An 11,294-nucleotide genomic window follows, 5' to 3' on the forward strand; every position below is an offset into this window, starting at 1 on the left:
AACATTAGTCCTCATGCAATAGCGGAGATGAAGTTCTTTCTTGCAATTGTGTTGCTCTGGACATCCTCTGTGGAGTGCCAGCAAAGAGGTGAGCTGGAAGTAATGCCTTTCCTTTTGACTCTGCACTTTTTTCAGAGTCCATTCAACACGAGGCCCCTGAGCCTTTTAAACATATTAGTTTATAATGTGTATTGCCTTGTGAGTTGGACAATGTAATGCATGTGTAATGAAAGGGGTGGACTACAACAATTTAACGGTTTCATATTGAACGAAAATTGTTATTTATAATAGATACTTACGTATTTTTTTAGGGATGGATATGATTGAGTTTCCATGGAATTTATGTTTCTCATTTCTCATCTTGGGAGCTTTTTTGTGCTCATTCCATAAGATGGGCTTCTTCGGCGTCAGTATAGTTTTCATGGCTCGTTTTGGCTATTTACAACACCTAGCGCACTACAAGCCAAACGCACATCCCTTAAAATGCCAAGTGTCTCCAAGTTAGGCCCGCTCTAATGACTATTCCAGCGAGTTTGCTCAAGTGGACTGCATGAGAAATTCCTGCCCGTTGTTGAATTACAATAGCTGACACCTCTCTTTGCAACGGACAGGCATGCCAACATGCTGGGGTCGCACCGCAGCGGCATCTGAAAGAATTAACCTCAAACAGTGATCATGTGATCACTACTAAACTTTTGTTGTGCAGATTACATGGTCACTTTACATTTTGGGACAACATGAGACACGCACGTCGCAACTTTGCCGTGAAATTAGTTTGAGCGTTTAACTCAAAGCCGTGCTCCGCACTTTGTCAAGGTAAAGAATGTTAAGACCTTGACACATTTCTGAAAAGCGAAGGGCAGTCGCTCAGAATGCATCAATGATGCTGAAGTGCACTATGCAATCATATATTCACTCACAAAACCAGTGTTATAGCAGAGATTCACACATAGGCCTACACACAATACACGCTGTCATTTGACAGTAGGGAATGACCAAACGTGTGTTCTTTCATTAAAACTCAGGCTATTTAACAAGTAGGCTACACTACAATTTGCGATGCAGATGTTGCCCAAATGGAATACACATCATCTCTCTGTGATTTCACACCTCACAGTGGATTCCAATGAAGCCGACAGGAGTTTGAGCTTGGTCTCATAACACATGGTCCCCATGAGAAATCATCACCGCCCTGTGCCTGTGAATCCCAGGCATTGCTGATGATCAATGAAAAGGGCCTGGTTACTGTTAAGTCCTTTGAAGTGCAGGCGGATTAGAAATGTTATCATAAGCGGCACTTTTATCTGCTGGCTTTTCAAAGCACTCATATTCCCAAGGGCTTTATTTTGTGTGTGTTCCACTCCAGTGCCCGTTAGCACCAAAGTAACCAAGAGACTGTGGGACTGCAAGCCGAGTTGGGAAAGCCCAGCTTTGTGCCCCCATCCTTGTTATTCCATCACTTTGCTGCGCTGTGCGCTGGGGTCTAAGTGCCCCGGCTCTGCGCTGAGGAAGGCGAGGCGAGGCTAGGCTGATGAGGTGGTGTGCAGGCTAAATTACAGGACTGTGATAGATAGCCCCTGGCCCCTCCACGGTAGCAGTGGGAAGCTCATTAGCGGTGCTAGTGCTACTGGGTGGTGCTGGTTGGGATTAATATGATGTGCTGTTCCTTCAGGTTGACTGGTGGAGCTTGGCACTAGGGATGCCTGCATTGTGCCTCCAGTTCCAGTCTGAGGAGGACAGACACTGAACAAGCTGTGGGCAGTCACTATAGTCTAGATGCTTTGGGTTACAATGCCTGCTAAGTGCATCAGTGCACATGTGCAAGATACACATAATCATATGGTTTTATCCATTACAATCAAATGGATACAGCATCTATGAACTTAATGGCAAGATCATACATCATAACATTCTCTCTCTCTCTCTCTTTCTCTCTCATTCTCTCTTTATCTATCACCCGGCCTATCTCACTGTCAGCATTCCAAATCATCTTACAAATTGACAAGATCTACGTGGTTATCAGGATCCACTGTACCCCAGAACAGAGCTCCTGAACATTCCATATGAGTTAGACCTTATCATAAAGCTGGCTGCTAATACACGGATATGATAATTACTCTGAAGGAGCTGTTAGCTGAGAACAATAACAAATGGCTTATCACTCTCAATCTGCTGCCACGCGTCTTATCTCCAGATGTCATTGTCTCAAACAGTGTGCCTTATCGATTTCATCACCCTTATCTAGGCGCCCCCTGCTTTTGGAATGGCGAAGACCTGTCATTAGGAGACAGTCAAGCGTTTGCTAACTAGGAAAGCTCCCTCATAATCTTCGGCTTTGTTTTCAGCTCTCTCCACCTGAGACTCTTTCAGATACAAGCAATTAGTTGGGTGGTCCCAAGACAAGGAACCTGAAATTGGCTCCTTGGAGCATTGGTGCTCACGGCATAATTGTCTTTGTGTGGGAAATGTTTTAGGGTCTGAGGTTGTGGAGCTATAGATGCCATACTGAAAATACAGCTGTGTCAGCATTTATATTAGTAAGTTGTATATTATAAAATAGGTTCACTTTCACAACTAGGTGCTACAAAGTCACTTCTGAGTAAACAGGGTTGTGGTTGTGGACAAGTGCGTTGGTTGATTGACAATTGTTGATGACATTCTTCTGTTTAACAAGCATTGGTTCATTACACAATCATTGAACTATCAGGTTCTTGATAAGCACTTTCTTTGGACTCTCACTTCTGAGGTGAAGACACTAAGAATTCCAACAGAAGCTCAGCAAATAATACAGCATCTATTCACCCCTGATAATCTCGGATTGCCTCCGGTTATCAGAGTCAACAGTTGCTTCATCTGCAAATCATGTGCATTTTCTCCCCTTGAAAAACTCTAAATGGCAGTGAAGATTGCACTTTTGAAACAGCCCTGCAGACAGCTGCGTCCAAACAGAAAAATGGCCTCAAGCTCAGCAGAATGAGAGCCTGCCATCCTGGGCTCCTCTCGTGGACTAACTTCTAGGGGCCTTCAGTAGTCAATCAGGGGGTGACTGTTGTCAAAATATTGATGTTATACTGTGGTCTGACCTCTGCTTTCTCGCCGGAGAAGCTTGATCCCCCCCACCATAGATTGTGGAGTGGGACAGGTCGATGATGTGTCGGGAGACCACAGGCGCTGTGTGAAACTCGATCACCTTAAAAACTCAATGTGGGGCCATTATTACTCTCATAAACGCTGACAGGGCTATAGGCTAAACCTCTTTACCACAGCTTTGCCTAGATGTGAAAAGACCATCGTAGTGATGCATGCATATACAGTACCGTGTAAACACATGCTGGCTGAACAGTAGATCAGAAGAGATGTACAGTATTGTTGAAATGTCAGCTTCCCACCCTACTTATATGTAAAGGCAGACAGTAGATTTAGTTTACGCAAGCAGTGTCATACCCACCATAAACACATTGAGCCCATAATTGTCATTGTGATATTGTTAAAGAGGTGAACAGACTCCCAGCAGCCAGTACTCTCACTTGAGGCTTCACAGGACTCTGGGGAATGCCCTGGTTTATGAGCCTGTGACACAGACAGAGCAGGTGTTTACTATGGTAATGTGTGTGTGTGGGGGGGGCAGTGTGTGTGTGTGTGTGTGTGTGTGTGTGTGTGTGTGAGTGAGTGACTCCGGCAGTCACCTGAAACAACAGCGGAGAGGAGAGGAGTGAGTTGGACGAAACTGAGGAATTTATTGAGCAGAGCAACTGGTCACCCCTGAAGGACTCCTGCTGATGCTTTGCCAATAAACTGTTACCTCATCTCCTCATGTGTCTACTGTGGTCAGCAATAACTTGTCTGAAACAAGCCTGCTTTCAACAATAACAGTGTCTGGTATTGGTATGGCCTCAGATAACAGAAGGTCTAAGAAAGTGAAGCTAGACCTTGCACCCAAACAGATTGTTTTTGTTATTTTTTTTAAATGCCAAGGTTCTCTCAAAGATTTGGATGCTCAAACTTGTGTGGGTGTTCTCTTATCTTGTTTTCTGTGGGCATTCTACAGTCTTGGGTAATTGCATCAGGCTCTGTCTCCTAATGAAATCACAGAGAGTTGCTGAATAGGTGGCCCACCGTCCCCTGGTGTGTCTGTCTCAGGTATGCAAATAATGGCCTGGCAGATGTGCATCCCCATCATTAGGAGAGGGTCTTCATTCATCAGACTCTTTATCTGCCCTGCGTTTGAAGTGGGCCGTGGCATCAAGGACATTGGGGGGGACAGGGGAATTGGATTTCACTTGGGGTTGGGGTTTGTCTTGGCGTGTTGTCCAGACGCCTGATGGTTAGAGTATTGGTAGTGTGTGTGTGTGCATGTGTGTGTGTGGAACATGAATATGCTTGTCTGTGTTGTGTGTTCATGTGTATGTGACAGAGAGAAATCAGATAAAGTTATCTTTCTTCATGGCCTCTGTGTTCTGTATCATGATAGTATTGCATAAGAACCTTCACGGTTCACAATATCACATCATCTCTCACCATATTTATACTCTCTGTTATAAGTTGTGTTTAATGAGGAGGTTCATTTAAAATGGGATGACTGGTCACTTTAAATGTCCACCTAAAAGTATTCTGCATTTGGGCATGTGACCGCCTGAGCCGGAAGCAACCCCACTTGGCTCAGAGCTTTGCCTGATCCCTCTTTTTGTCTTTCACTCTTTTACTCACTGTAATGAGGGTGGGGTGGGTTTGGTGGGTGGGGGAGTGTGGGTATGAGGTATGAATGAAGAGGGGGGTGGGTGGGTGTTAGGCGGAGATGCCAGAGGATGTATGGGGCCCCAGGGCCGAGGGGTTATCGCAGTGAGCCAAAGGCAGCTAGCTAGCCCTGAATAGACTGTGGCCATTGTCAATTGTCCAAGACATAGTCATTTGTGCCATCAATGGTGCATGTAAACATGGCAAAGGGGGGTGGGGTGGGGAACGGGTGGGTGGCTGTGGGGATTCTCTCTTCAAAGGCAAAGGCCTGCAGAGAGATGAGATGAGAGGAGAACACAGGGAAGGGAGGTGGACCAGGAGGAGAAGATTGAGATGTTGTGTGTGTGGGATGTGTGATGAGTGAGACGGGAGCAGTGGAGTGGGCTGGGGTGGGGTGGGGGGCAGGGGTAGGGGTAGGGCTTCTGTGCAGAATGTGTGTGTTGGGGAAAGATCCTATCTCTTCTGTCTGTGGATAGTGCTTTCTTGGAAAGGCTTTGTTACTTAAGTAAACTGGATTCTTGACACCGCAAAACATCCCCGTGAGGTGTTTATACAGCATGTGTGAATATGAACATCATGTCAGTATATGATGATGTGTCCTGCGTCTAACGCACTGATCATGACCTCTGCTCTGTAGGTCTGTTTCCTGCCATCCTGAACCTGGCCACCAATGCCAACATCACTGCCAATGCCACGTGCGGAGAGCCTTACCGGGAGATGTCCTGTAAGCTGGTGGAACACGTGCCAGGCCAGCGCATTCGCAACCCACAGTGCAGGATCTGTGATGCCAACAGCCACAATCCCAAAGGTACTAGTGCCACCCAGGATACACACTAATATCTGTTCTTATTCTATTAGGGTCAAGCTAATGCTAACCTCAAAATAAGCCCTCAGATAACATAATGACATTTTAAAGCAATAATTTAAGGGTTGAAGAAATGAAGCAACTTAAGGAATGTGTTGAGTCACATGCACAGGCTTATCATTGGGAATGTAGGCTGTGATTGTTTGAGCTATACACAAGCTGCAAAATATCATGAATCAGTTTTCTAAATATGTCATGGTGTTGATTCACTCACAGAGCGACATCCCATTGGCCAAGCGATTGATGGCACCAACCAGTGGTGGCAGAGTCCCAGCATCAAGAACGGCCGGCAGTATCACTGGATTACCATCACTTTGGACCTGAGACAGGTAGGCTGCTCACCTAGCAGAGATCAACAACGCTGTTTGCATGAGGGCATCAGTTTCTTGTTATACGCACAGCAGAAGATGGCCATGCTGCCGGGTCCTGTTTTAGACACATCCGTGTCACACTCATATACAATATCCAGCTGTTTTCATACAAGTATGTCGTTGTATAGAAGCACATACAAGCCCTGTTGGCTAGATTCATTTGCAGCCCATTGCACCTGGCAGTCACAGTCTTGTGCTGTTATCTCTTTGCTTCATTGATGCGTAGCTCAGTGGAGTCATTTCTCCTGGTGGTCTCTCTGTCCAGCGCTAGCAGTGGGCATCTCTCCCACCACTATCCCTGCAGTCCAAACGGTCCTCGCCCTGCCCAGTCCTCAGAGCCCCCGACTGACTCACTCTCAGGCTGTCCAGCGCCTGTGCTGTAATCGGCTGTCAGCGGCTCATTCACCCCCTCGGGCTGCACTAGAAACCAGACTCTTGGCCAGAAAGTCTACACACACACACACACCAACACACCGCTCTCCCCTTCCTCCTCCTCTTCCTCCTCCTCTTCCTCCTCAGCCGCCCCTCCTGTGCTCAATCTCTGGTTCTCCACAGCAGCGTGGAGTCCATAACAGCGTGGAGTCCTTACCTTACAGCCAGCAGACAGACAGTCAGCAGCGAGCCAGAGCACCTGTCATGGAGGCCTTCCTGATTTACAGTACCTGCTCCTACAGATTCATATCAGGCCAGGAGACAGAGAGAGCGAGCGAGAGAGAGAGAGCGGGAGAGAGAGAGAGAGAGTGAGAGGAAGGCAGAGAGCCAGAGAGAGAGAGAGAGAGAGAAAGATGTCTGTATGTCTGCTTGTTACGATGACTGTCAGGTCGGGCCATTTATCTCCCTGTGCGTCGCTGACAGTCTCCTTCTGCGGACCAAAGAGGCAGTAGCACCCCAGTAATGCCAGATAGGCCGGTGAGAAGAAAAAGGAGTGTGGGGGAGAGGAGTTGTCTCCCCGCGAGGCATGCCTGATACTCCCGTTGCACCTGATTAGTCTGGCAGAGACTACAGAGAGAGCGAGAGAGAGAGAGAGAGAGAGAGAGAGAGAGAGAGAGAGAGAGAGAGAGAGAGAGAGAGGGAGAGAGAGAGAGAGAGAGAGACTCCTCCGGCGAGGGGTCTGCCCAGTCACATGGGAGGAGCAGGTGGATACTGTTTCCTGGTCTGAGTAGGAGTGACTGTGAGAGGGGTGAGGTATGCAGAAAGCAGGACACACTTTTGGCAGGATGAAATGCACTCCAGGTGCTGGCAGGAGTGTGGGTGGAGGAAAGGAAAGGGACTCAAATGCAAGTTCTGACCTAGAGTTGTACACGCACACATGGATGGAGCATTACGATGATGTGCGTGGGATTCAGTGTATGTGATTCTGGGTCTGTATGTCATCATGATGCTGGCTTATGCAGCCATCTTATGTCATGGAAGGATCCACTCTCCATTTGAGAGTTGCATCTTTCTTTGTTCATTGTGTGTGTGTGTGTGTGTGTGTATGTGTGTGTGTGTGTGTGTGTGTGTGTGTGTGTGTGTGTGTGTGTGTGTGTGTGTGTGTGTGTGTGTGTATGTGTGTGTGTGTGTGTGTTTGTTTGTGTGTGTGTGAAATAGAGAGACTGAGAGAGAGAGAAAGAGAGAGAGAAGTATTGACTGTGTGTGTGTGTGAGAGAGAGAGAGAATCAGAGAATGGAGGTGTGTGTCTGCGACCTCCCCCAGTGCTCAACCCTTCAAAGGAGCTTAGGGTTCCTGGGAGGCGACAGGGTGCAAGCAGGCTGTCCAGAGAGATTGAGACTCAGAAACCTAGAAACTAATCCCATGTCCCTCTCCACCCTGAGACCCTCTGAGACATTCCAGAAAGAGAAAGAGAGAGAGAGAGTGAGAGGCAGAGAGGAAAAGAAAGAAAGAGAAAGAAAGAGTGTGCAAGCAGGTTATCCAGAGCGATTGAGATTTAGAAACTCAGAAACTAATCCAACCTCCCTTCCACTCTGAGACCAGTCGAAGACATTCCAGAGAGAGAGAGAGAGAGAGAGAGAGAGAGAGGGAGAGGGAGAAAGAGAGAGGGAGAGAAAGAGTAATTGAAAGAAAGAGAAGAAGTAAAAGAGAGTGCAAGCAGGTTGTCCAAACCCAATAGCTATTCAGACCCTCTCTTCCCTAAGACCAGGAAGAGGGACAGAATGAAAAAGAGAGGAATACAAGAGGGAGAGAGAGAGAGTTAGAGAGAGAGAGAGGCAGGCTGTCCAGAGTGATTGAAACCCTAGATCTCTCTCCACTCGGTGAACAGTCAAAAACATTCACTTAAATGAATGAAAGAAATAGAGAGAGGAATAGAAAGACTAAGGAAAGAGACATTCTAGAGAGAGGAGGGGGGGGGCAGGGGGTTGAGAGAGTGAGAGAGAGCAGGGACAATTTCAATAGAAAGAGTGTGAGAAAGGAAGATAGAGTGGGAAAGAGAGAAATAGAAAGAGAGAGAAAGAAAGAGAGAGAGAGAGACAGGGCACATGCACATTGGCCAGGCTGAAATGAAGCCCAATCCGATGGTGGCTCTGAGGCATTCCAACGAAATGAAAAGAGGCAGATAGATAGAGAGGTCATGGAGAAAAGAAATGGATTTAGAAAGAGGGAGAGATAAGTGGCCCTAGGGAAAGCCATTTTGATAGCTACCTAGTGCTTGTTGCCTGTTGTTGATTTAAAATCAGTAAAATCAGTATGACTGTATAAATGATCAGAGAGAGCAAGGCAGAAATGTGAGAGAGAGAGAGAGAGAGAGAGAAGAGGGAAAATAGGACAGAGCAAGAGAGAGAAAGCTTGAAAGACAGACAGACCGACAGACAGACAGACAGACATTATATTTCCAGCCTCAAGAGGCACAAGAAAACTGTAAAATGATATGTTCTCTGTTGACTATCCAACTTCACATCAGTCCTAATTGCCACTAGTTACAGTAATGAGCCACTGAAATGATGGAACAGTAGTAGAGGATGAACCCAGGAAACACAATACTGTACTGCACCGTACTGATCTGCACAGAAATGTATAGCGTATAATGTATGTCAATGTACAGAACTGTCACAGAGAACAGAGCTGTGGGACACTTCTGGTTGAGATCCGGTTTCGGGTTGGGCAGATTCGGGCCACGTCACAACCAGATGTGTGCCAGATTCAGTGTACCTGGGCTAAAGTTCTCTAGTGCCCATCTCCTCTCTCTCATCATGCCAACAGAGCATAATAGCCGTGAGGAAATCTCAGATTACTCAGCAACTCTGCTTCCAGATCTGGATGCATTCATGCTGGCTGGAAAACGTGTGTGTGTGTGTGTGTGTGTGTGTATGTGTGTGTGAGAGTGTGTGTGTGTGCGTGCGTGCGTGCGTGCGTGCGTGCGTGCGTGCGTGCGTGCGTGCGTGCGTGCATGCGCGTGTGTGTGTGTGTGTGTGTGTGCGTGTGTGCGTGTGTGTGTGTATGTGTCTGCGTGTGTGTTTGTGTAGAGGGGTGGTGGCTCAATGTAGAGAGGGAGAATATAGCCTGAAGGCAACAAGAAAACTCAGCCGGTAGGAACAAATTGTCAGATTAGGCACCATTCAAAGCCAACACTGTGCCCGTCTCCCCTTCAGTGTGTGTGTGTGTGTGAGTGTGTGTGTGTGTGTGTGTGTGTGTGTGTGTGTGTGTGTGTGTGTGTGTGTGTGTGTGTGTGTGTGTGTGTTAGGGCTCACTCTACAGAGATCACCAATGCTTCTATCACCTTTCCATATGCTCAACTGAATCCGACACAGACAACATACTGTATGTCTTCTATATTCTTTTAAACCAAACTATTATTTTAATAGACCTACTCTAAAAAGTGTATCCTAAATGGTCTGACTATGACAAAATCTTTTAACTCTTAATCTACAAATATCACAATGTCAGCAAATTCATGAAGTGTTGTCCCAGCTGTGAACTGCAGCCAGAAACCCCCTCTGGGGCACGAGGACTGTTTGACTCTGATTGAATAGGAATTTCACTGCCATGACTAAACCCAACCGCAGACCTGGCTGTCCACGCCGGCACATCTTGCAGCCATTTGGGCCCCCAGGAGCCCGCCGTGACGTGACGTGGCGTGACCGCTGAGACATGCTGACTGGGGAATCTGAGCAGGGACACGAGGGTCTGGGCCTCCAACCACATGAAGACGAAAAGACCTGCATTTGGCCACAGGCTCTCTTCTCCCCCTCCCTTCTGTCTGTCTGGGGGGAGGAGGAGGAGGAGTATGAGTCAGGGCTTTTGTCTGGCTGGAGGTGAGGAGGGGGGATGGGGGATGGTAGGAAAAGAAGGAGGAGGAGGAGGAGAAGGACAAAGAAAGGATGGTAGGCCGCAGCAGCAGGGTTGACCCGGAGAGGGACACAAAGTGGACAAGAGTCTTGGAGCCAAACTCTATTACTTGGCATCAACTGTTGGCAAATGCTTCTTGGATAGCCAATTAGTCCGTTCAATTAAACGTTGGTGTGTGTGTGGGGTGGGGTAAGGCAACATGGTGGTCTAATTAAATTAAATAATTTATGAAATTGTAAATTAAATAATGTCAACAGAAACTAGGCCTTTCTTCGCTAACAATTTATGTGTGTAAGAACGCAAAATGTTGGCCACAAAGACCAAAGTAGCCTGAATGGCAGTTGGAATCTCCATTGATTGAGTTTGTGTGGCGACTGGTATGCCAAGGCTCTTCCTTCTGTAGACCACATTGCTCTCACAGCTCTCCATCTGGAGTTGAACAAAACTAGTCCCAGTTACATTCCCAAGTTGTGTGCAAAGCAACCACTTTCTACCCAACAAGGCTACATTCAAGGTGTTGGGGACAGTATTTTTCTGTTAAGTAAATTGTGAGGACAGACATTTTAAACAGAGCAGCTCTTCTGGCACATCCAGTTGTGTTTCCCATGACCTTGTCAGGGTGAATGCCATCAGCTCTAGTGGAGGCTCTGTTCTTTTTCACATCACCTGCCACCTGGTTAAGTGGACTATATGTACAGTATAACATACTGCTTCTAACACACTAAACACAGGTGCATGGTTAGTGGCAAAGCATGTACGTGTCTACACCATAACATCAATATTGCAGTATTGCAGGGTGTGTGTGTGTGTGTGTGTGTGTGTGTGTGTGTGTGTGTGTGTGTGTGTGTGTGAGTGTGTGTGTGTGTGTGTGTGTGTGTGTGTGTGTGTGTGTGTGTGTGTGTGTGTGTGTGTGTGTGCGTGCGTGCGTGCGTGCGTGCGTGCGTGGGTGTGTTGGGGGCAGACGTGGCCTACTGGTTAGCGCTTCGGACTCGTAACTGGAGGGTTCCCAGTTCGAACCCCGACCATTGGGAAGCGGCTGA

At 47.2% G+C, this 11,294-nt stretch overlaps 1 protein-coding gene across 1 annotated transcript in view; it reads left to right on the forward strand.

The window, feature by feature from the left end:
• lama1 (laminin, alpha 1) overlaps nucleotides 1–11,294 on the forward strand; it is a 55,619-nt gene continuing 44,325 nt past the window's right edge. Inside the window, exons 1-3 of the mRNA XM_076291179.1 lie at nucleotides 1–88; nucleotides 5,372–5,542; nucleotides 5,816–5,928. Coding sequence (XP_076147294.1) covers nucleotides 28–88; nucleotides 5,372–5,542; nucleotides 5,816–5,928 — 345 coding nt within the window. The 5' untranslated portion in view covers nucleotides 1–27. The remainder of the gene's footprint in view (nucleotides 89–5,371; nucleotides 5,543–5,815; nucleotides 5,929–11,294) is intronic.

Source organism: Alosa pseudoharengus, unplaced genomic scaffold (genome assembly GCF_046254945.1).
Source record: "Alosa pseudoharengus isolate Yale_2024_CS ecotype anadromous, Long Island Sound unplaced genomic scaffold, YU_APseudo_1.1 YU_APseudo_1.1_scf_18, whole genome shotgun sequence".
NCBI lineage: Eukaryota > Metazoa > Chordata > Actinopteri > Clupeiformes > Clupeidae > Alosa > Alosa pseudoharengus.